The sequence below is a fragment of the Lampetra planeri genome, chromosome 47, assembly GCF_965212315.1.
Source record: "Lampetra planeri chromosome 47, kcLamPlan1.2.h2, whole genome shotgun sequence".
Lineage (NCBI taxonomy): Eukaryota > Metazoa > Chordata > Hyperoartia > Petromyzontiformes > Petromyzontidae > Lampetra > Lampetra planeri.
The window spans coordinates 4900698-4927576 of record NC_136153.1 but is presented as its reverse complement, the minus strand read 5'-3'; the positions used below and the strand labels follow the sequence as shown (position 1 = coordinate 4927576).

The 26879-nt window shown below is 45.3% G+C and overlaps 1 protein-coding gene across 4 annotated transcripts in view; it reads right to left on the bottom strand.

Moving 5' to 3' along the window:
• The window catches only part of LOC144733526 (E3 ubiquitin-protein ligase SHPRH-like), an 86787-nt gene that overhangs the window by 16615 nt on the left and 43293 nt on the right, over positions 1-26879 (bottom strand). For 3 of the 4 annotated variants that reach the window (XM_078615470.1, XM_078615472.1, XM_078615471.1), the window contains exons 25-30: positions 22502-22645; positions 21558-21659; positions 19615-19683; positions 15511-15699; positions 11509-11601; positions 9508-9594 (exon numbers count right to left, since the gene is read on the bottom strand). In XM_078615470.1, coding sequence (XP_078471596.1) covers positions 9508-9594; positions 11509-11601; positions 15511-15699; positions 19615-19683; positions 21558-21659; positions 22502-22645 — 684 coding nt within the window. Of the gene's footprint in view, positions 1-2929; positions 5971-9507; positions 9595-11508; positions 11602-15510; positions 15700-19614; positions 19684-21557; positions 21660-22501; positions 22646-26879 lie in introns of all 4 variants that reach the window. The other variant, XR_013588373.1, reaches the window with a different exon arrangement.

Sequence of the window (26879 nt, the reverse complement as noted above, 5' to 3'; positions counted from 1 at the left end):
ACGTGACTTTACCGAAATAACCAAGAATATGAATCCCTGCAGTCACGAAAGCTTTAAATCAAAAATTATATATATATAAATATATAAGACATATATTTTTATAATTAGACACAATAGCCAGTAATTGTTTGAAATATATATGTTGGAGTATATTTTCCTTCTATTCCACCAAATGTACGGAGAAGCATCAATGTTTCGGGAAAAAATAATTAACAAAGGAAAGAGGTTCAAATGACTGATTATAAAAAAAAGAAAATAACACAACGACAAATCCATTTTAATCTCATGGCTCCGCTTAGAATGGAAACTCAAAGCTTCACAAAAGAGACAGCATGCTGGCGGTAGGCATAAGAACACACGACAAAATAAATATTGCATTCTTATTTTGTATAAATCTTATTGCCACTGTCAACTTTTGTGTTTTTAGTTGGAAAATGTTGCCAGAAAAAAATTACTAGGGGTTTACTCACAGGATGGGATGAAGTGGTAGTGGTGCAGTGGCTAGCTTTCTGCTCTACGGCAATCCGAGGAGTGTGATTCCTAGCCACGGTTGAGTGATATATGACGTGCTTTTGGGTCCACTATTTCATCTACTCGGACTGACTAACAACGGCATGGGGAGGCCCTCATCCAGTATTGGACTAAACGTTTTCACACATTTTTTGTTTGCAAGATTACTAATAATCATTGGGATTTGTAAGACTAAGCCAGATGCAAGAATCAGTGCTTACTAATGTACAATTTTTTTGTGGAAGATTTGCTGGTTTATCCAGGATGTTTCTGTTGTGCGTCGTCGCTTTTGTTGCAATTGCACCCGACTTAAGAGCCGCATGGCTCACAGGGCTATACCAAATAAATGAAACTTGAAACAATGCACATCCTACAATGTACATCGTACAATGTGTAATACGTTTCTGTACGGTCACTTAATAAGTGCTGAAACAGAATGCTGCTCGGATTCTTTGCCATGACAAGAGAAAAATCAATAAGAAGTCCTTGCACGGCAAAATTACCATTCGTGTTAGAGAAAGACCCACGGAAGCGAGCATCACAGAACTACTGCTGAGATCCCTTTAAGTGATCTCTGATCCACATAGTAGGGGGGGGGGTGGGGGGGTCAACACTTTCCTTCCAAGACCTGCTACAGGGAGTATGATCTTCTGCCTCAGCAGCAAACCATGCTTTCTCACCTGATGACGGACGCTTGTGTTACGCTCGAAACGTCGTGGTTTATTTTATTTGATACCTACATGACTTTACCGAAAGAACCAAAGAGTAGGGAGTAGTGTTTATTGCGTGACGGCCAAACCGAAATATTATTAAATCTTGGGGCTGGAATTCAACCAAATAAAAAAGTGCCGAACGAAATTTAACGCGAATTTTTTGTTTCTTCACCGTGCGGTCGTTGGTGAGCCGGCAGAGAGCATCAGCTCGGCACACTTGAGACAACATGTTTTGAAAACGTCGTCCAAAGCCCTCGTCGACTGCTTTCCCTGTGCCAGGGGCGGTTGAACGAGCGTGGTTGACATCGGTTTGGGAATAAAATGGCATTGTTATTAAGTCTGCTTCACTTTTCGACAAGGCCAGTGGAAGAATGAAAACACAAACGAACCGAGTCACTTTATTTATATATATAAATAAAGGCTTTTGCGCCAAGTCCTCAAAGGCAATGTCACTTACAAAAGTATTTCCATTGCTACCCATTAGTGCAGGGATCATAAAATCGATTGCAATGTAATGGATTTTGACAAAACATTCTGGAAGAAATATACACACACACACAATGCTTATACAAACATTGTGTTGTGCGTGCGTACGTGCGCATGTATGCTGGTGCAGGATATATTGAACCGATCCCAGGCTTCCCTTCGGCCGACTCAGCCCTAAATGAATACCTGGTGCGGTGTGTAAACATCAGCACTTGGGAGAGACATGATGCTGGCCAATATAAAACTTCGTGTGAAGATGCCGGACTTCATAAGGCATCGCTCAAGGCACTTGCCCCAACAGTCTGCGCAGGCTCCACGGGGGCATCGTGTGCTTTAATTTTACATATAGACAAAGACGAAGATCCCCTGTATAGCCTGTAAAAGACTGTTGGGGCAAGTGCTGTTAGCGAGCACCTATGGAGGCCGACACGGCCTTTGTCTTCTCAGCGTTGATGTTTACACACTGCACCAGGTACTCATTTGAGGCTGAGTCGACCTAGGGCCGCTTCAGATGATCGTCACTGGTGTTGGCCATGAGCAGGGATCAAACCCGGGGTCACCGGGTTCGTAGCACAGCGCGCTAAACCGCTACACTACCACTCCCCACTACATATTATATGCAAACAAACAGACAGAAGCATTATCAAGATGTACACATTGTACATAGCGGAATAAGCATGCCCACTCGGGGTGCATTGGAAAGGAGGGAGCCGCTGCTGCATCTAACAGGCAGACGACGGGCACCCCGCGGCAATTCACCGAGTCCGGCCAATTTGGCCAATTCCAATTGCTGTTCCGATGATAAGCAGGAGAGCGGGCGGCCAAAATTAAGTCGGCACGCATTTACGGCCGAGCACGGGTGCCTCCAAGCAGAAGGGCTGCACGCAGCACAGCCGATAGCGGCCGGGGTTGAGCCCCGGGGGTCTACCCAGAGGTCGCAAACGGGTTTTGATTCCTTACCCGTACCCATACCCGGCCGCACCAGGGTCGCAAACGGCTACCCGTACCCAGCCGGGTACGGGTAGCCGGGTATCGGGTAGGGTACGGGTATCGGGTACCCGGTTGCGACCTCTGGGTCTGCCCCATCCATCTGAAGGGCAAACGCAAAGTTACAACGGCGACGATTTCTGACGCGTTTTGGGGTTGCACCGCGTGCTGTTCGGCGGGCGCTAATATCCGACTCTTCGCTCCGTGCGCTGGGGGCTTCTTTAGGAAATTACCTGAATGTTCAGCCCAGCGCACAGGACTGCTTCCCTCAACGTTCAGTTTCGCTCCTGATGCAAGCTAGAAGCGCGCGGCACAAAACGCCTGACATCGTGCAGAACAAGGTCCGCGGTACAACCTGAAAACACCGGAGGGGCGTACCGCACAGCAGTGAAAACCGACACAGCAGAATAAAAAACGAATCAGGAACAGAGAGAGAGAGCGAATAGACAACCCCTAAAAAAATAAAACAAAAATCCTAACCTGTCTCTCCGTTAATTACAACGATGGTGAATTGCAGCAAGTTATGCCAGACTACACTGGCGAGATGCCATAACACGCGCGGCTGGGAGAAGAGGCTGTCCATCATATTTCCATTCGGGCTGACACAGCTTTTGCTGCAATTCTCGGCTACGCACACAGATGCTCACACAACTCTCTAATGGACTGCGCCGTAATCCCTGCGCTTTAGTCAAGTTGCAGAAGCTGTGACATGCAGACGTTTGGGTTTGTGTCAATGATTCCACTTATTTATTTGGTTTTCGTAACAGTTGACCAAGCAATATTTTATGGCGCGTTCCATATGGTTGGGACGCTGCCGTGGTGTAATGGTTACTGCACCAGATTTGCAATCTTAAAACACACCCCCACCACACCAACCTCTGTCCACTTGGCAGCATCAATGGGTTCGCCAGTTAGACAATCGGCAGGTAGACGGGGGAAATTTCTCATACATGTTGCTCCATAAGTTTAAGGAGGCATTTTTACACCAAGTTGTCAACAGACGATTTACAAAGGATGGGGGTTTTGCTGAAACTGATTATTTAGATTTCCACACTCGATTTTTATGTTTTATGACAAAAAATTCACCCCCCCCCCCAAAACAAAATGGCCGCCATGCAAAACTTCAAACACCCGTAACTTCTGATGAAGCAATTATCTGTGCGTATAATACTATGTCTTTGATGCCTACAACCACACTGAACACATCAGAATAGGGTTATATCCAATATATCTGGGTGGAAACTATTATGAAGAACATTGGGATGGAAAATGGAAATTTACTCCAAAACATGTTGGCCTCAGATCAGCTCTGCACTAGGCTGCTAGATCCAAACAACTCGTCGAGTTATTCCATTGTGCTGGTCATATTGTTAGCTACAAATACATCCTCCAGATTGACACTATATTACCTACCTTGATGCGATGGTGATTTGTTCACTTCTCAGCAGACACAAAATAGGCATTAATGATTCAAATATAGATGGAAAAATACTTTCCATGACACACAAATTCCAGCTTGGTGGAGAGAACCAGGTGCATGATGATCCACTGAAGACCGCTGAGACATTGAAACATGCGACTTGGGAGTGTTCTAGAAACGCTGGAAGCTATCATCATTGTCAACATCGACCAAGGCACCACTGAACCACGGCTCAAGGTGAACAGGATAGTTTGAGATACCCAAGGATTACCCCCATGTCCATAATAAAAGCTACAGTTAAGACATGGAATTCATCTTTACATGCCAATATGAACAAGCAAAATCCACATGGACAAAAAATATCATAGCTCTATCTCCCACCGTTCATAAGTTATGGGCCTTTGAAGTTTTGCAGGGTGGCCATTTTGTGTGTTTTGGCTTTTTCAGTCTTAAAAGATCTAAATCGAGTGTGGCAAACAAATTACTTGGTTTGAGGATAAATCCACGTCCTTGGGAAAAAAAAGTGGTTCGACAACTTGTGCTCAAAAAACGCCTCCTACATTCACATTTCTTGACAAATGTCCGAGTCTACGGTGGGGTAAGGCGCCGGTTACTCCCCACGTCTTCCAAGACGTCAGTGGGGGCGAGCAATAACGGGCTGCACCTTTACCCTTTGGCTAAGTTGCCGCAGCCTGGGGTGCAATAACCGCATGTGTGTATGTTGAAATACTTTCGCGCCATACGTAGTCAGCCGTGCTAACTGTGAATGAGCAGCAATTAAATTCTCGGTGCTTTCACGAACAACGTTGACAAATTGCCTCATTGGACATCAAGAAATGCATTTATGCGAAATTCAGTTTCCCTAAAGCACCTCATACATTTTTTGTAAAATAAAAAGTTTTCGTTCAAACTTTTCACAACAAAATTTGATGGACAAACGTGTCTTTTAGAAAATTATGCAATCGTGTGAAAGCAAAAAACCTACCCTTGCTCTCATCTTACTCTCTAACAGATGTTTGCAGGCCACTTTCTGCAAGAGGCAGCAAAAATGATGACGCCACAAATGAAATGACAAGACCGCTGTGCCGTGCGCCAAGAGGCCTGCGGCCTGGGAATAAGAGTTCATTATGCATTGTTAAGAAGCAGAGGTTGTGTCTACCTAATGGACTGAGACATCCCTTACCCACCCTCAAGCCTCATTACTCACTGCTCACCAACACGGTAGCTTCCTTTGCTTCGGGCAGAGATCCAGCTGAAACCGCCCGACGAAGGCACGCCATTGGCCTATCAAGCAGGTCCACCATGACATCGCCTCGCAGCAGTGGTGATACATTGCGTGCCTTATTGTTCATGTATATGTATTGTTGGATGTATATTAAACTTATATCGCACCGTATGTAACCAACAATGCTAATCAAGAGGTACGGAGGCGGGGGGGGGGGAAGGAGACCAAACTAAACACAAAAAGCAGTTGTAAAGAAATTAGTTTTCGTATAACTGAGTCACCATGTATTGCTGCCACCGCAACTCCATGTAATTTAAAGTCATTGAGGAAATGCAACATAATGCAAAGCAGATCTCTATTGCGCAAATGCCTTCGCATTCATTACATTCAGTACCAACTTCCTTCGCTTGTTATTATATCATCCCCCAGTGAGTGCATGTATAAAGGTAGAGCTCTTTGCCTATCCACTGCTGGATGAGGGCCTCCAAACACTGCAGATCGTGCGGTGCCTTTTCTTCACCACGCTGGTCAGTGTGGGTTAAATGTGGGGAGGGTACTGACATGGCAGCCAAGAGGTACAGTAAACTAGATCTCGTTCCGCTGCCCTTCCACCAGCATGGGCTGAACACCTGTGAAACAAGCGCTTCATAGCTCATCAGGTTCTTGCAGATGAAATCAAATCTCTACATCCATATAACGTATGTATACATCTAGGTCTCTGCTGGCAAAAGTAGGGTTAGACACATGCTTTTACAAACCCATTTTACACGTGAAAACTTGAAATGTCATGAAACACAAATTGTATCATTATTAATTTACAAACATTTGTCTTGCTTCAACCGAGTTCAAATTAAAGGTATGTGCAGGTTGGTAAAAGTGAGAAGGACAGACGCGGCCCATCATTTGGGCCCCACAGCCCTATGACAACCTATTTTATGCGTGGTGGTAACACATTCATGAATTGTCCAGGCTCAACCCTGCCTTAGCTTCTGAGATTTGACGACATCGGGCAATGTTCCAGGTGATTTATTTACAGGAGGCTTCAACAATCCGGTCGTATGACCCACACAGTGGTACGACCTACATGGTTGTACAACCCACACGATGGCACCAACCACACCTATCCGGTGGTACGACTCACACGCTGGTACGACCCACACGATGCCGTGTGAGCGTGCAAGTAAGAGAGTTTCGCTGTGAGGTTTGAAACGCCCGATAGCCCTTTGGCACAATAACATCACACTTTGGTGCACAGACGCTGTTCCAGCGATGATTTGCACAAAGGCTGATGAGTGACAAATGCACACAGAAGCTGCCTCGGAGCCACAGCCTCTCTGTATTTGTTTTTGCACTCCCGATTTTTTCATTCTAGATTTGAAGTTTTCGTGACTGCAAAATAGAAATAAAAAGTAAATTAAATCACGACGTTTCGATTGCAACACAAGCAATCATCATCAGGTGTGAAAATCACAGCTAGAAAATTTGTACTGTGATTTTCACAGTTGCTGATGATTGCTTGTGTTGCAATCGAAACGTCGTGATTTAATTAACTTTTATTTTTTATTAAAAAAAATGTTTTACCTACGTGACTTTACCGAAAGAACCAAAGAGTATGGACTCCCGATTTTTGTGTATTTATTCTGTGTAATTTGATGCACAGTAGTATGATTGGTGAGCACAATGGACTTGCAATCCAGAGGTCGCCAGTTTGATTTAATTTCCCAGCACGGCAAATGACGCAATGGTGCAAGTTCCTTCAATCAATTCTGCCGCTGTCAAACCTAACAGTATAAATAGGTTCTTTCTAGATTTTAAGCTTTCGTGACTGCAAGGATTCATCTTGTATCTTGGAATCTCTGCCTCACTTGATACAGTAAATCTAGCTGTGACGGTCCCACCTGATGACGGAGACTTGTGTTGCCTCCGAAACGTCGTGATTTTTTATTATTTTATTTCTATTATTACTTTTATTAATTTTATTTTTTACCTGCGTGACTTTACAGAAAAAACCTAAGAGTATAAATAGGTTCACTGCTGTTAGTCGATCGGCAGGCGGCGTTCGGCGGGGTAAAGTGTGGGTACCCCCACCCCTGCCAAAATAATGTCTCGCCAGTGCGGAACATAGACAAAAATATCCTCTCGAAGGCCTCTCTCTGTGCCAGCAGTGGCACTTTAAAAAAATTGCTGAGCTGCGCCTTTACCTTTATCTTGTCTGACCGTGCGACTTAACCTTTCCAGGGAAAAAAGATTGGAATGCAAAAAAAAAAGTCCAAGTGGAAGTCAATGGGAAAGAAAACAAAAATTAACCTCATTTAACATCGAAACTAAATATTACGAAATTAATTACAGCAAGAAATAGCTCCTCAGCGGAATTTAATTCACATTACAGCGACACATTTTATGCCGCAACTGGGACAGTTTGAGGACCCGCGCTATTGGAATACAGATCGGGCTTCACCATTACAGCGCTTACAATAGAGGTTTTTTGGGGTTAGATCGCGTAAATATAAATGTGTCGTTAAACCCACCACCACCCGACACAGCCAATTAGTAAAGTTTGTCACGTAAACAGAACATGCCAATTCGTTACTAGTTGTAAATGTAGTGGGATTATTCTCCAACATACCCGTGTGCTGAACTAATTAGCTGTGTCGGGTGGTGGCGGGTTCAACGACACATTTATATTTACGCAATCTAACCCAAAAACCTCTAGTCTGGATAATATTTGGATTTGTTCTGTGCAAGAGGTTCCTGTGGCCACTGGTGGCTGCTGTGTTCACCACAGTGTACACCGGTGCTCACGTGCGATTGCACCCGGAGTAATTTATGGCGGAAAATTATTCCGTGAAAGATCTTTGCATCCTAAGCCGAGTCCACGCCAAGCCTCTTTAGCCTTCCCCCTTGCTGCTCAAATCACGCTGCAAACGTTTCCACTAAAGTTTACTTTTCCTTGAAAAACTAAACACCCCCCCCCCCCACCACTACCCCCCCAAGGTGCAGCAGCTGCTACCGCGGACGCTTGTTCATGAAGATTGCAGCGATACCATTTTTTTTGCGACACGATACATTACAATTCACAACGATGAATGTCGCGGAGTCAGTTTTACATAACTTGCCTTTTTTTGGGTTGTACTTCGCGCGTGTTAACGCGATGTTTACGTGCTTTCGCTGACTTGCGGCATCGATAGAGCTTAACGACTCGCGCTTTAAGTTTAGTCCGTTTGTAAAATTGCGCGCATTACAAGCTGTCTTCCTTTTATTAACAGTTCTTCAACTGAAGATCAATCAACGCAAGCCTGCCACAGGCATTTCTAATCATTACAGCCCATGAGGCTTATAATGCATGTGCTGTCAGTTATACTAAAACCAATTAAATGATCCAATAAATTACTAAAATTACGTCACGCAAGCGGCACTCCGTCAATTATTCAGTAAAATGTTTTGAAAATCACGAATTTAATGGATAACAGCTACATGCAAACGGTTATCATTGAGTTCATTATTCCGTAAATATTTTGTCAGAATACAAAAGACATTTAACAAAAATTAAATGTGCAACGACAATCACGATTGTATAACGCAATTACCGTGGATATTATCGTCGTAGAATATGTGTATAAATTTCGATTTAAAGCTTTCGTGACTGCAGGGATTCATCTTCTTGGCTTTTTCGGTAAAGTCACGTAGAAGGGAAGTAATAAAATAATAAAAATGAAAATAAAACATAATAAAAAAAAATAATAATATAATAATATATTATTTATTATTTTATTACTTCCCTTCTACGTGACTTTACCGAAAAAACCAAGAAGATGAATATGTGTATATGTATGCATGTCGAACTTCTTTCGCACCATGCGTAGCCAACCATGCAAATCGCAAGTGCGGACAATATGTACAATCCACATCGTTGCCGTACTGCGTCGGCGCCAAAATACTCGGTGAAAAATAAAACACTCGTCAGCCAAACATTGCAGCGCTGCTGCTGCTGCACTAAACGTTCAACCTCCGCTCGTTTTCAATTAAGGATCTTTGCTATCCCCTGGCAGTGCCCGTGAATGGTCCCTGCAGATGGGATCTGGCTCGAGGCCGGGGGTCAAGCAGCGACTCTCCGCTGCTCTTGACCCCCGGGGCCAGCCCCCCATGTGGCGAACAGCGTCTCTCACCTGGAAGCGGTGGATCCCATTGATCTGTGCAAAGTAGATGCCGTTCTTTTTGAGGGCCTTGCCGATAATGTCCAGCACATCCTGCCACTAAATAAACAGTGGAGGGAGGGGAAGGCGGGGAAGAGAGAGCGCGGCAGGCGATTGCGTGGGTAAAAAAAAAAAAAATTCCAAAAACAAGTTGAACGTTTCGTGCCGTCAATTGCGAAGGAAATATAATCACAACAAAACAGAAGTGGATTGACCAAAAGTGCTGCCACACACAATGTGGTGGAGTCGTGCCGAAGCAGGTAGCGCACTGCAACTTGCACAGATGCGCCAGATTGGTGCTCGCGCGTGTGCCAGGCAATGAGAAAATGCACGTTTGATTAATATTCACCTCAATAGATCACTGTCTTCTGTCCTAATTACAAAGCATGGAAGGTGCGTGCTTTGCCAAGCCGTTTCACCATTGCCAAAGCACAGATAACGTGTTCTCAACGAGTCGCTGCTGTTGCATTTATCAGGGTAGAATTTCTATTCACCAGTTAATTGGAGCAGAAAATTTACTTTTGAGAAAATAACAAAACAAAACTCGCAAATAAACCAAAACCTTTGAGGAGCCCGCTGCTTTTATGCCACAAAAAAACAAACGACCGATGTTGCGCCTTTGTTGAAGAGAAGAGGTGGGATAAATTAAATAAAAAAAACTCATATTCGCAGCATATGGTAAACTCCGTAATAAAAGCGCAGGTTTTTCATTGGGGAAAGATATAAAAGCGATGATCAAGTCAATTAACGGAGCCTCCCGTGGAGGCGTTAAGCTCTTCTCACACAATTAACCACCCTTCCAGCAGTCAGGGGCTCTGGCAGGCACCGACGCTGCATGGCCAACCATCGGAAAGTACCTTAAGCGCTTAACTGCTTTATGCCCTGCCGTAATTGAGAGACGCCATTAATGATAAACACCCCGTGTACAACTACCGCTCCAAGTAATTCGCCCAGAGGCTGCCGCCGATTCACCCAAGGCCCCGCTGCCGGCAGATTAATCTGCGCACGACGGCTTTCAGGGTTGCGTGAACAAACAATAACAAACGCAGCAACATCGCTATCCGCCTAATTAATCCAGCAGCTCAGCATTGAGGGGGGTGGAGGGAGAGGGGGGGGGGGTACGGGACTTGTGCTGCATTCACACGCTGTGCCTAAGAAGAAGCCGACGTGCGGTAGTTTACCGACGGGTGGTCGTTTCGTTGAAGTCGGGGGGGTTTTTTTTCTCTGCGAACAATGGCTAGAAGGTGATGGCAAAGGTGCAGCCCCGCCTTCCTCACTCGTGCCACTGCTGGTGAAAAGGGAGCCTCTGCCACTCGAGAAAGCTCTGAAGAGGTGGCAGTACCCACATTTTACCCCACCGCACGCAACTTGTCAATTGAATGTGGGTTTTGCCTTTGCTGGGTAGACGGTGGTGTCAGATGTAATAGTAATAATAATCTTAAAAATGCCTTATATTTCAACATTTCTCTAAGTGCTGAAAAAAACTAATTTCATGATTTTTTTTTTTCAACTACACAAGTATGGATTAAATCGCATAAAAACACAGTAAATCCAATAATAGTATCAATACTGACGACAGCCACAAGGTAGATATTAAGTGACTTGCTGGTTGATTTCAACAGCCGCGCGCCAGAAGATCTAATCGAACTGACGACCTCTGGATTGCAAGTCCAACGCGCTGAACCTTAAACAGCGGCATAATTACAACGACTTGGATACAGTCCAAACTCGCGATGCCTAGAAACTAACACTGGAGACGCAGCAATAAGCAGGACGGCTTCCGCGAGGCCCCAAAATATTATTCTGACCGGGGGTTCGTGAGAGATTCCACACAGCGTGCAGGTGACACTTGCATGCCAGTGACCCCAAGTTGCACTTGTGTTTTCAGCCACACACTTGTTCTTTGAAACCTTGAGCAAGCCAATGCAGCAGCAACACAGCGCGATGAGAACAACCCGCCCAGCATTTGCCTACCGTAGAGAAGACCAGAGACTTGGCTTCGGGATCCGACATGTGGATCTTCATGAGCTCCCGTATGACCGCCTCAACCTTCGTGGAGTGGCTGCCCTGTTGCGAAGTCCAAGAACACAGCTGTAAGTGCACTGTGATACAGCCACATGGGTTCATAGCATAAGGCCGTGCGGCATCCTATGCTGCACCCAACTCTAACTTGGTCACCTGATTCATCATAAGTTACGACCAAGGACCCCCCCCCATTGTGTAGCCCTCAATCCTTGTCCTGTGAAATAAGAATCCATCTAACACCTGCCCACCGGCTGGCTTTGTCACTCCACGGTGGTGAGATGTCAACTAGCTTGCCTGGTATACAAGAGGTTGTGGGTTCCATCCTGACCCTGACGCTTGTATATTTGGAGTTTGCATTTCTCTCTTCCCGTGGTCGCGTGGATTTTTCTCCGGGTCCTCCGGTTTTTCCCTCCACATTTAGAAACATGTTAAATTTCGATTTAAAGCTTTCGTGACTGCAGGGATTCATCTTCTTGGTTCTTTCGGTAAAGTCACGTAGAAGGGAAGTAATAAAATAAAAAAAATAAAACATAATAAAAAATTCTTCGATTTAAAGCTTTCGTGACTGCAGGGATTCATCTTCTTGGTTCTTTCGGTAAAGTCACGTAGAAGGGAAGTAATAAAATAAAAAAAATAAAACATAATAAAAAATTCTTCGATTTAAAGCTTTCGTGACTGCAGGGATTCATCTTCTTGGTTCTTTCGGTAAAGTCACGTAGAAGGGAAGTAATAAAATAATAAAAATAAAACATAATAAATTATGTTTTATTTTATAAAACATAATAAATTATGTTTTATTTTTATAAAACATAATAAATTATGTTTTATTTTTATTATTTTATTTTTCCCTTCTACGTGACTTTACCGAAAGAACCAAGAAGATAGAAACATGTTGTTTAGAGTATTTCGCTGCTATAAATTCCCACGTGATAAGCCACTTCGTTGGGCTATCATTTGTGGCCAGGTTGCTTCTGAAAAAGAACTACATAGCTCAGTAGACCTTACCTGGTTAAATAATAATAGTAGTAGTCAAATAGTATCTCCCAATTGGATGCCCTCTTGGGTGTGATCCCTCCTTTGGCTGCCACTACCCCCGTAATCTCAACCACGTGTGAGCCTGCGTGTGTGTTGGAGAGGAGCGCCTTGTGATCTCTGGAATAAATATATTTTAGGTGTGTATATTATTCCTATTATTATCATTATCTTGAAATATGTGTCTTACACACGCCCAATTTTCTAAATCAGTTAATTTCTTGTTTGTGTTCTATAATCCATGTTTTCCTCTTCCTGTCTCTCGGTATAATTCCAAGCATGACCCTCTCTCCATGTTTTTTTCACACAGATTCCAGCCTTTTGTTTAATTTTCTATGCCAATGCCGTTGTTCATGAACCATACATCATAGCAAGTAATATCGTATTTTGTATGCACGCATGTTGAACTTCTTTCACGCCGAACGTGAACAACCGTGCCAATCGGAGGTGCAACATTTTTAGACATTGCTTTGTTGCGCATCATTATCAAGGTTCGGTTTTGCAAAAGCACCTCCAACCCACTTTCGTCCACCTCTTGATATAATTTGTAAGACTCCAGTGCAGCCAGTAGTCACTTCTAGATTTGAAGCTTTCGTGACTGCAAGGAATCATATTCTTAAGTTTTTTCGGTAAAGTCACGTAGGTAAAACATCAAAATTAATGAAAATAAAATAAAATAAAAACAAAAAATCACGACGTTTCGGAGGCAACACAAGTCTCCGTCATCAGGTGGGACCGTCACAGCCAGATTAGTAGTAGTCACTGTCGTAGGAGTACGTGCGTGTCCCCCCCCCCCCCCCCGACAAGACATCCTCCCGACTGCTGTCCGCCCAACGATCCTCCTCAATTATGGCGGCAAAAATTAGCGTGGTGAGATGGAACATCAGGGTCCTCTTAATGAGCCAAGGCAACGGCTAGAAGCAGGTGTTATTGATCCCACCCCAAACGCCGCGCTGTTTGTCGGCTCCATTTGTAATTCACAAGGGCACGCACGCTCACACACAAAAATAGCTCAACGGTGGAAAATATTGTCGGGCTTGCATGCAAATTTATATTTTTTTCCGCAACCCTTATTTCTGCATTCAGGGCATTGCAGCCAACCTCTTACAAATGACAGCCTGCCTCCATCAATTTTTTTGTTACATTCAAATTCATGATTTTTCTCCGGAGCCGTCCCTAAGACAGAATCCACATTGGCGAGGCTTTCCCATGTGGCTGCAACATGTGTACTTATGTGAACGGGTCCAAGAGGGGGAATTGAGCCGTGCCAGGTTGAAATAGGACCTATACTTAAGAGTCAATTGTCGTTATTATGAGCTAAAACTATTAAACAAATAACTATTTTTATTTTACCAGATAAGGCCCACTGAGCTATGTAGCTCTTTTTCAGAAGTGACCTGGCCATAACAAATGATATCTCAACGAATTGGCTTATCACGTGGAAATGTATAGCAGCCAAATATTCTAAACGCACGCTCTTTCTAAATGTGGATGGGAAAATCGGAGGACTCGGAGAAAAATCCCCGCGACCATGAGGAGAGAGACACGCAAACACCAAATATACACGTGTCAGGGTCGGGAACGAACCCACGACCTCCTCTATACCAGGCAAGGTAGTTAACATCTCGCCACCATGGCACCCAATATCATCGCTTAATATCAATATAACGCACCTCCCATGCGTCACCGGTACATCTCGAGGTGCCCTGCGGTAGGGGACCCCACCCCCTTTGGCAGCTGTCCCTGTGCGGCACAAGGTGAATGCAGCACCAGCCTGAAAGTTGGGCATTCGTTTTCCAGCAAGGGGGATGATGTTGGTAAGTGGCTTTTCCCAATTAAGTCAAGAGTCAAACGAGCACTGCGCCGGTGCTAAATTACTGTTGCCAGCGCTGAGCCAGTGGTGAAAATTCTACATCATTTGCAAATAATCCATAACATGTGCCAAATCTTAAGCATGCCAGCAGCACACAAAAACTACCATTCTTTTATATAATAAACTTCACGAGATATTTCCCTTAACCGTCAAGCAAACGGCGCATACTACATGGCTAATACACCCGCAGCATTAATCAGGGCGGCCGTGGAGCTTGACCCATCAACCTCTGCAATGAGTGGAAAACGTGCTACCGCTGGGGGCCATGAGCAGCAGAGACAACTGCAGTCAGGGCACACTCCTGCACCCTCCCAGTGGCTCAAATTGACCGCATCAGGGAGCACTGCCACCCATACACATCACAGCACTTCTTGCATCTAGTAGGACAGATGGGGGGGGGGGTGAGAGTGTGGCACAGAGTCAGTGGTGGAAGTGTCAGGATTCGGATGTGCTATCATTTTACAAGTGGCGCTAACCAATGTTAAATGATGTTGTGATGACGGGACAGGAGGGTAAGGGAAGGAGGGTAGCGTAGTGGGGATCGGGGCAGTGAGACCAGGTGGCAGGGACGAGTGAGGTGATGCCACCGGTGTTGCATAAGAAAAAGCAGCACTGGCTAGATTGAGGTGCTGTAGCCAAGTGGATCGGGCACGAGGATACTTGATTAAAACCTTCATGATGATGTGGGTTCGAATCCCTGCCTCGGCTTACGTAAAAAGCCAACATGTTAGTCAATAACACGGTGACCTTAATAAGAAAAAATATATAATAGGTGACATTTGGGGGAATGGCCCAAACAAGCGTAATGATAAATTGAACTGAAGGAAGGGCATAACCTAATCCGCTTCCACAGGCAATACGAAATATTTCACTTCAGAAATGATTGAAATTCACAATTTCCACGATCGCCGTGACCTCCGTGACAGAATTGTATTCTTAATGACCCGGACGACGAGAACACAAACAAGTGCACGCTTCGCCGCCCTTCTTCTCGTGGCTCGACTGTGATTGGGAGTTGGTGGGACGGCAGCAGAAGCGCCTCTTGCCTTGACGGTGACGTCGTCCGCCTGGTCCCCGTCCCCCACCGTGGACACGTAGGACACCTCGTGGTGGAGCGTGGTGTGCCGGCACACGGCGCAGCGGATGGCCGAGCGCTGCGACCCCACGCTGTACTGCGCCATCTGGATGGCCGTGCATTCGTTGCAGAAGCAGTGTCCGCACTGCAGCACCACCCACTGCAATCGCGGGGAGGGGGCGGGGGGAGATGCAGCTTGACGCGGGTGTGGGGGCCCATATTATAATCAGAGGTGGGAAACCGTTTCGTTTCCACGTGCCTAATAATAGGACTTTCAAATACGTTTTGCAGGCCATACATTAACACAACAAATACCCGTCTTATATATATATAAAAAACTGGCACATCTGAGTCGAGCCAGCACACGGCCCGCATGCTACGGGTGGTTTTCCATCGCGTATTTGTCCTGCCGAGCGGAATAAGACTGTAAAACGCTGACCTCATAAGACATTTTAATCTGGCTTGGGGCCAAGCAAGGCCACGGGCGTGGGTTAACGATCTGTTCATTGCGAACACCATCTAGTCGGAAAACACCACTCGAACGAAGCATCACCGCGTCGCCTACACGCGTCTCGACTCGTTCATTGCCTTTGACGTCAGCAGCACGGCTCGGCTTTGCAGTGGAAAAACAACCTCGGACACGTCCCGTCACTGTAAGAGGCCCTTGCAGCGACAGAAAAAGAAAACACAACCTTATAGTCTTCTTGGTTCTTTCGGAAAAGTCACGTAGAAGGGAAATAATAAAATATTACAAGTAAAACATAACAAAATAATTCTCACGACGTTAAATATACGCTCCAAGCTTGTTGTTATTTCATTCTTCACCTGAGGATGGCTGCTTGCGTTGTAGCCGAAACGTCGTGAGAATTATTTTATTATGTTTTATTTTTATTATTTTATTATTTCCCTTCTACGTGACTTTACCGAAAGAACCAAGAAGATGAATCCCTGCAGTCACGAAAGCTTTAAATCGAAAAAAATACAACCTTATAGGTTTAAATGTTTTTCTCTAGTACTTGAATCGTGCCGCTAAGATGCTCGAAGTGGTGGATATATATGGTTTGCGGAGGTTTGTATCGAAGTGGTAGGCCTCATGTGGCCACAGGTCGTACAAAATAAAGTACCGGGCTAGATTCAGCCCGCAGGGCGCGTGATTCTCATCTCCGTGTTAAACCTACGGGGAGAGATCCTTGTGGCTGCGAGCCTCTCCGTTTATTTACAGTCAATGGCAAGGCATTAAAACTAAACGATTTAAACTATTTTTTATTTTACCAGGTAAGGGCCACAGTGAGCTTTATAGCTCTTTTTCAGAAGCGACCTGGCCAACAGAGTGGCTTATCATGTGGACGTTTATTGCAGCCAAATACTCTAAACCATGTTTCTCATGTGGAGAGAAAAACCGGAGGTCGCGGGGAAAAATCGACAAGACCGCAGGAAAAACATGCAAACTCAAAATACACAGCAGCAGGCGTCAGGGTCGGGATCGAACCCACGACCTCCTGTATACCAGGTGAGATAGATAACAACTCCCCACCGCGGCGCCCCACGCATTAAATGCGTGATCGGCGGGAATATAAACTGCGCTCAGCTCAAGTAGTCCAGGCCATAAATAACCAAAGACAACATAATTAAGAAAACAAACCCAACAATATAATTTAGATTGAGACTGCACTTGCCCATAAAGGGCTTTTACTGGCACATGAGCATGTACACACGGACAGCACATAAACGTGTATTATTACCAGGTGAGGGCCCTTCGAGATAACGCGTCTCTCTCTTTCAGGGGATACTGCATAGGAATTGTTGATTGAAGGATGCGCTGATAAGCTACACAACCAATGGGATTTCTGTTCGGATTCCACTACAAACTGCACTGCATTACTGGCCCACTGTCAAATTTAAATGGAGCGCAACCAGCTTGTAAATCCTTACTTTGCCTAAACGGCAAACACTGCGCTCAGACCGGGCGATACAGAAAGTGAAAATAAGTAAAATAACAGCGGCTTAGCCCCTGCAAATCAAGCGGTACCACATGTGATGCACATTCCATCTCTTGCGAAATTGCGGAACAAAGGCTGTCTTCATTCTTTGTCCTTTCACATCATTAACAATGTTGCTGTAGTAGAGAATAAAAAATCGAAGTCACCGTGGTAAAGCCAGGCAAAGCCATCAACACACACGTGGAATCAAAAAAGCAATAAAGCTGCAGATGCTGTGCATTGACCGGACACAGTAAAGCAAAACTATCGCCGCACTATTGCGTGGGCTCTAAAGAGTGAACAGTTTCGAAGGTCTTTGGAAGAGGAATTGCCGAATAATCCTATTCCATCTGCGGTAAGGAGGCCATTCCACTGGAAAAATTAAACCCCAAACCTATCGTCACGGCTACCCCCGGTGCATTACATGCAATTAGTCAGAGTTCTCTCTCTATCAGCGAGCGCGCAGCGAATAGAAAAGATGCAAGGACTGAGTGGCCTCATTTCTCAACATTTTGGTTGCTGGACCATTTTTTTAAATCTCTCTCTCTCTTTCAAGCAACCTTGAGACGTGGAATCATTACTGCAGCATACGACCACGAGAAATTAATTATCCCCGAGAACCAACCAAGGATTATGGCAAGCTTCCCCCACCACCCCCCACCCCTATTTCTTTATTTTTGATTTGGATAAAAGCATAGTAGCACATGTGCGATGAACAGAAATCAATTATTAATGTGGGAAAGGTGAGGGCACCCAAGAATAATTCCACAACTTCCTTTGGGACTGCACTGGAAGAACGTTTTGCTCTGTACATGGGTATACAGGGGTCAAACTATAATTTGGATGAAACGCTGTACCAAACGCTGCAGATGCAAATGCCCTCTGGTACTTATGATATGAAGTAAAGCAATTATTGGCATAGGCATCGAATGAAATTAATGGGGACTCGCATGACGTCACCGCGTCCTGGTGGAACATTAGGCTCAACGCAAGAAGCGATGATGATTCGCCCTACCACGGCGACCCCATTATTCGCCACTATGATTCAGGGTTGCCACTCATTTGAAGAACATTCGTCAACAACACTGTCTTCAAAGAAAGTACATGGCAAAATTTTCGGCAACGGCCCTTTGTCAAAGTACATGAAAAAGGGTTAATGCCTGAAAGGTCACCGATTATATAGATATTTTTAAGGCCTCTTTTTCTACACTGCAGAGAACATAGCAGCCACCAGTGGCCACAGGAACCTCTTGCACAGAACGAATCAGCACACGGGTGTGTTGGAGAATAATCCCACAACAATTACAACTAGTAACGAATTAGAATGTTTTATTTATGTGACAAACATTACTAATTGGCTGTGTCGGAAGGTGGCGGATTTAATTACAAAATCCTATTTACGCGATCTAACCTAAAAACCTCAATTATGTATAATTTTGGTTGTGAAAGCCTACGTGTTAAACTAACAGATGTTATTAGTATTACGAACAGTATATATATATTTAACACTCGATTAGATGCATGTATCGTGCATCTTAACAAATTATATGAATTGTTCCACCTCTGCACAGTGAGTGGTCCAGCAAACACAAAGATCCCCCGTATAGCCTGAAAATACTTTTGGGGAAAGTGCTGTTAGCAAGCACCTATGAAGGCCGTCACAGCAAACGAGGGGGTGGGTGGCCAGCACCACGCCTGGCTGCCTTTGTCTCCCTAGTGGCGATATTTACACACCACACCAGGTACTCATTTGAGGCTGAGTCGACCTAGGGGAGACTCAAGACCGCTTCAGATAATCGTCACTTGTGTTGGCCATGAGCAGGGATCAAACCCGGGACCACCTGGTTCGTAGCGCAGCGCACTAACCGCTACAATACCGGCAAACACACAGATGCAGACGTGCGCACAAAGACGAACTTGATTCACGCAGCGAACGGCACAAAAGAAGGTATCTGTTCCCCTTTCGTAGCTGCAGAGAATCCGGCGAAGCACATATGTCCAACATATGTCTGTGTCCAGGGCAAGTTCTCCTTAACGCAACTCAACAACGCGGCCTGTTCGCTACGAGGACGCTACAGGAAACACAATCTGCACACCTGTTTTCCGAAATTCCGGGCACAGATGGGGCAGGGATCCGGGTTCAGTTGTCCAGACTTGTCCTGCGACTGGGGAGCAAACACAGGCTCCAGGTTAGAACCCACGCACTCCCATATGGACTGTGAAACAACGAAATGAGCATGGGTGGTGAGGGGGGGGGCACAGACCCCCACAAATTGCGCGATGTTATGGATGAATGCATGGGTGCCATGTGCATAGTTGTTTTGCAAAATCAAAAAAAAAACACAGAATATTAATTTCAATAAAAATGTGTGTTGGATGGTGCTCACCCCCCCACCCCCCCTTTCTCTACAGCCCTGAATCACTGGTGGAAATTACACATTCCTATGGCGGTGACAAGTATTCCCATTGGACTATCAATGTAGACTTCTGCGCAAAGCGGCACTTATTTTATCTACCACGGAGATATGATGGGTTGCGCCGACCCCCAACCGAGATTTGAACTCGAAATGTTTCAACAGCGAGCTGCAGGTTCTCCAGATACGCTACCTGGCCGGGCTAAGTAGATATCAGCGCAGTAAATAACAACACTGAAAATCAAGACATCACATGTGCTGAACATTTTATTCTGCTTGTTTTACCTGCCCTAGACTAATACACTTATTGATTACAGAGAAATGATGTAAGCATGAACACATAAATACAGCCGCACAGAAAAAAAACAAATCAGCACGGATGTAATCCTTCCAACCCTACCCTACCCCAATTCCTTTGAGATCTCATTTCTGCAGAGAGGAGGAATTATCGTCCCTTGATGGCGCACATCAAAAACACTTTACAGTACGATTATCTTCACAAATGAAGATAAACATGATTGCTTTACTTTCACATGACACCAATGCATGGTCGGGGAAAATCAGGAATCAATACTTACCAACACAAGAGAAATAAAGTGGTCAATGTTTTGAACGACAGGCCCTCGTTTAGGACTCATCAGGAGTGCTGATGATGACCCGCTGGACAAAATATCGACCCTCGCTGTTCCTTCTCAGCGTGCATCGATTGCCTACGGCTCGTTGATGAGCAACAAACACCGGCGCAGCACTGGGCATTCACAAGCAGCAGTGCCACACGCATCCACGATGCCAATGGCGGGCGTGCTGCCCACTGTTTCGCTGCCATGGGGTCACCGCGATACGGCGATACTACAATATATTACGATGCTACGATGTATCGTACGATATAAGAGCTGCCGCAACGGTGCAATTGTCAGCAGCACTGGACTTGTAAATGGGAGGTCGCCGGTTCGATTCCGTCATTTGACGCAGATTATTAAATCCCTCTGCCTCTGTCCAACCCAGATGCATAAATGGGTGGGGGCCAGGCCGTGTGTGATGGGGTAATGCGTGGGTACTCCCACGGTGTCAATGTCATTTTGGCAACGTAGAGCGATTAGAGCATTTTCCGCTTGTTGCAGAGGTTAACGGTTTCAATCCAGCGGCTGCCCTGATTAATACTAGTTGATACCGTGGGTGTATTAGCAATATATATGCGCGCCACCTTCTTCACATAGGACATTAAAGATCCCGTGAACGTGTTAAATATGTAGGCCAGATTCCAAATTTACCAAAGTTAAAATATTACTTGCAATTTTCTGAACCCTTTCCCTGTTCCGAGACATCTGCTAGCTGGCACCAAACCGTGCCACAGGCCCTCCCGCCTGGCCTTCTGGGGAGGCTCGGTACCGAAAAAGTAATTTTACTACGTAAACATACATCGCTGGAACGGGAAAGGGCTAATTGGCTAAAACCACACGGCAACATCGGCCCCCGTACTGGCAGACTATACTCATTGCTGAAACAGAGTGACCTCGCGATAGCTTTGCACTTTTAAGAATGGTGCAAATACCCAAACGTGATTGTTATGAACGCCCCCATGCCCTTCAGGGTACACTGGCTCGCTCTCTCTCTTTCTCTCTCACCTTCTCCAGGTTGCTCAGGTAGAGCATCTGTCCAAGTTTTTTGCGGAGCTGGGAAGCGGCGAGTGCTTTATCGTTCAAAAGTTTCATCCTCTGCTGCTCCACCTGTGTGGGGGGGGGGGGATCATGGACAGCGCATTAGCTTGCGATATGAAAGTGGCTCGCTCGTGTTATTTTTTTCTCCCTCTCTTGCCCCGCCACGGTCCTATCTGCATTGATGCACACTTCCGTAACGAATTATGGGATTCTGAGTCGCGGCCGCGTCGACATTCTAACCTTTGAGTCGGCTTAATTTCGTGCTGTGCAACGGTGTTTTCAAACGCTCTTATCGCTGTGTGCTTAAAATTGGAAGTAAATATTTTTCTTTATTTAAATTGAGCACGATGGATCCGATTACACACGTAAAAGTGGCCCAGAGTTGAGTTGCATGGTGGGCCACTAGGACCAGAGTGTTGGAAGCCCTGGCTTAGAAGAAAAGACACAACAGACAAAGTCTTCGTGATTAGGACAACACATTACAGGCATTCGATGGCAATCCGATGACGTTGGCTACTGTGGTGGTAATGGTGATAATTTTGGTCATGCTGACGGTGATGGTACTGGAGGTGTTATTGATAATAAATGAAGATGATTATGGGGCTACTTGTGGCGGTGATAATAATTACAGTGGTTGTGATGATGATTATACAGATTATGGTGTGTCATGATAAAGGTGATGGCTGATTGATGATGGTGACATTCTGTTATGGTGGTTTTGGTAATGATAACGCTGATGGATATAATGATATCACGGTGACGGTGTTGGGGATTATGGCAATGAGGATTATGGTGCTGCTGGTGTTGAAAATGATGATGACGATAATGATTTTGGTGATGATGTTTCTGATGATGTTGATTATTGCGATGGTGTTGCCTTTCAGATTTCAAATCAACGGACGGAGACTCACCTGGCCCGGCTCGATGACGTGTGGAAGCGCCGGCTCCGGCCTATCCTCATCCGGCTGCAGCAGCCGGAACCTTTCTGTCGCCATGGCGATCTCATCCACGGCCGACACACGATTGCGCAGCATCATCCAGTATTCATGCAGCAGCTACACACGTCCAACACACGTGACAACGTCCGTGTCTCACACGCCCACACAGTACACACGTCTCACGTGCACACGATGCATGTCCCACGTGCGTACAACATATGTCTAACGTGCGCGTAATATAAGTCTTACATTTACACAATGCATGTCCCACGTGTACACAATGCATGTCCCAAATGTATTAAATATATACACCTCACTTGTACACGATAATTGTCCCAACGAGAACACGATGAGGATGTTAACAAGAAGTAACCACTCCGTGTATGTCTATAGTTTACTGACTCCATGTTTAAAAGCCTTGGAAAATAAGTCAATGTGAGCACAGATCTCGAGCCAAGCAGAATTGAGCCTGGATAGTGGTGGGATGGGTAACCTCTATGTATTAAGCAGGTGCTCTCGGTTGCTGGGCGGGGCCACATTGCGGGCATCAAAGGGCAGGACAGCAAATTGCATTGCTTCACTTCAGGTTCGACAAACCCGGGCCTTGCTTGAAAATTAAACTCTTGCTCTAGTTGGGCTCTCGCTTGGTTTACATGTAGATGTCGACGATCATGCCGACAATGAGCATCTCACATAAAGATGCAAAGACCCCCGGCCTCCCCACTCCTATCCGCCCACCACATAGCCTTTAACAGACTGTTGGAGAGAGTGCTGTAAGAAAGTACTTATGAAGGCTGGCATCGTGCACGAAGGGACGGGTGGCCATCAGCAACACGCCCAGCTGCCTTTATCGCCCCAATTTTGATGTTTACACAACGCATGAGGTGCTCATTTAAGGCTGGGTTGACCTAGGGGAGGCCCAGGACCGGTTCAAATATTCGTCAGCAAACCACTGCACTACCGCTCCCCACATCCCACACACACGTACATTCCACTCACTCTCATTCACACACACTCATCCACTAGTCACCTCCAGTGCAAACATCTCCTCCCAGCAGGCACATGATGTCAAGAGGTTATCACACCCGATGCCGCTGGCAACAACACCACCACCACCACCACCACACCTCCCCCCCTAACAGTATCCCAACACCTAGCTTGCAGGTCTACAGCATGATTGCTAACAGGGTTTGTGAAGCTCCCACATGATACAGTACAGCAAGTAGGTTTCAGAATTGGCCTAACTGTGCCGCAGAGTTGGGGTGTTATTTCCTTGGTAACCATTCATTTTCTACAGGCATTCTGGTGTCTTTACCGCATGCTGGAAATACTCAAAATAAGTATAACAGGAAAACCAATAGAGAGCAGGATGGATGTATGTTGGATTTCATTTCGCACCGAAACGCAGCCAAGCGTGCTAATCAGAGGTGCGGGGAAAGGACAACAAACTGAACACGAAAAGCAGTTCTGAAGAAATGAGTTTTCAATTTAGAGGATTCTCATGAATAAGAGTTATGGGACTTGGCGAGTCTCTCCTGGGCCACTGCAGAACAATTTAAACGTGCAATTTATTACAGAGCACTTCACTACAACTTAATAGAAACTATATATTTTAAATTGATTAATGTGCACATGTATGACCGCTTTGTCAATCCACTACCCTATGAGAAATTCTCACACCATGTGAGTCACGGGGATCATTGGACCATGCTTCACCAAGCTGGCCATTGCGGGGTCCTGAATATTGGCGAGCAAAGACGGAGGAGCGTAGAAGCACAGTAGAACAGTGGGTTACGCTGCATTCCCCTTTTGTTGCAAATAATGTAACACAGCCCTGAGGTTGCCAATGACAACCTTGACATGCATGGCCACCACCCATCATAGAGCTATCCAGGCTCGGGCCTGCGTAACTTCCGAGACCGAATACAAAAAAAATTACAATGAGATTGGAAGCCTGAAAAGCAAAGTACCTCCTCCTTTCAAATGAATTTTGTGGCCTTATTTATCTGTTTCCGTTCGCAAATATAATTGCTCACTCTCACCGCCATTCAAAGTAGAAGGCACTATCTCCAAAGGAAATGGAAAAACTATTTTTACGCGATGCTTGAAAGCATTGGATGCCTGGGCTTCAGCAACAGCAGCAGCCTGCCCAGGTTCACTATTCTTAGGGCACAGAGCCCTTGGCTGTGCACTTTAGTGCTCCCACTCGGCCAATTGCCAAGCGCAGATTGTTGCGCGGCTACGGAGGTGCAGATAATTTAATGTGCGGCTGCTCAAACAAGTCATTTGTTCGATACCAATACAAATTCGCGCGGACGCGGACGCCCAGGCGAAGATGCGATTTTCATTAGCCTGCTGCTGTAGTTGTCGGAGCAGAATTTATTCTTGAAGACCCAGAGAGCTGCCTCTCGCACCTGAGATAAAGAAACAAACAGATGAACGACCGCTCGCGCTGCTGCGCAAACAGAGGAGCGAGCGGCAAGCGGTGGCGGCAGCGACTCAACCAAAACACGGACAACTCCGCATACCTCCAATTTCCCGCACTTCTCAGTTTCTGCACCTCCGATGAGCACGGTTGGCTACGTACAGTGCGAAAGATGTCCAACATACATACATAGATACCCTGAGCACTTGGCTCTATTGAGTCAGTGTTGAACAGAGCCTCTGGTTTTACCGACACACAAAATATTCGTGCAGTCTGCAGTGACTACACCGCATTAGTATGCGCAGAGTACACGTATTCAAGTCAATGTACGTACGTAAAACACTTACACCCGTGAATTTTGTACACTTCATCGGCAGATGTGCATTACATTTGCACACTCGTGTATGTTAGAATTAAATGGAAAGAGCCGCAAGAAGGCAATCACAAATGGTTGTCGGCAAAGATAATCCCGATTGCATTTTCCCCTTATCCGCCAATCGGAGGGGAAAATAACAATTCCACGCTCTGACGTATCTTCGGATGGCTGACTATTAACCCCCCCCCCCGTCCCCGTCGTGGCAGCAGATATTTTACTGCCCTGTGCTCCGGTGACGCAGGGCGATCCTCGAAACAAAGTGATGGTTTGACATTTCCATACACAAGAAAAGGCTGACCTTGAAGGTCAAGCCTCAGTCAGACACGGAGAGCGACGGCTGGCACACACCGGTCAGCATGGTTGCGCAAAGTGCGACTGAATGACGGGCACTTGTAACCATCCATCCATCATTGATCGGTTCATTCAAATAAATTAATTATTACAAGCATAGAATCGTAAGTGCGAGTGTCGATCGTGCGTAAATGCATGCAAATCACACACATGTGCCATGCCGATGTCACATGTATGTGTTAACAGTGCAATAAGCAAACAATACAAAAGTGAAAAAAAAAATTAGACGGGAATAAATATGTGAGAAGGGAAATGAAATAAAAAAAATCGATTACTGAATCAAATCTCAACACCAGATCGCGTAAGACCATCAAGCTAAACGCTTGTGAACAGCAACTCGAGGGTTAACTCGTTACTTTGTGTAACAGTCCGATTAAAATTTTAATTGCTTCCTTAATCAAACGTGACGCTACACTAGTCACTACCGCAGCAGCAATAATGATGGCTTCAACAATACAATATTTTAACAATTTATTTTAACAATGTGAGAGACCATTGATTTTCCACCTAACCCCCCCCCCACTATGCAGAGAATAAATTACTACTTTATTATGCTTATTTGTAGAGGCGAGAAGCACTGCACCTGCTTCCCCAACTGCGATTCCTCATGGGCCCCCGCCCCCCTCGCCAGGATGGGGATCTGTACCTTTATCACCCAAACGCAATTCATCATCATCATTGATTATTTAGCAAGTGCCTCCCATGCAGTAGATCTCAGGGTGCCGGAACAAAGCGGGGTTTTTGAGAGGATTTTACTCCGGGTAAGGAAGTGATTACAGACCAAACACAACGTGTAAAAACAATACGGGAGAGACAACACAAGCGGACAAGTGAGAATAAATAAAGTGAAAAATATTTAACCGTGCTCAAGACCACTCTCATTGTAGGTCATTAAACAAGCCACGCCACCTGACGCTAGGCTACGAATGAAAACCTAGACCTTGGGACCGTGCCAGGACTGCATCTGGGAGATAGCTGCACTAAGATACACACTATTTATTTATCCTGGAGAAATCCGATGAGCTATGAAGCTCTTTTTTTTACAGATGTCCAGCATGGGGCGGGTCAGAACGTTACAACTACAATAAAAAAAACAAGATAGGAGTGCAAAGTATAGGAAAGAAAAGAAAATCACTCAAACGAAATAAATTAACTATATTTTATTTTACCAGGTAAGGCCCACTGAGCTATATAGTTAT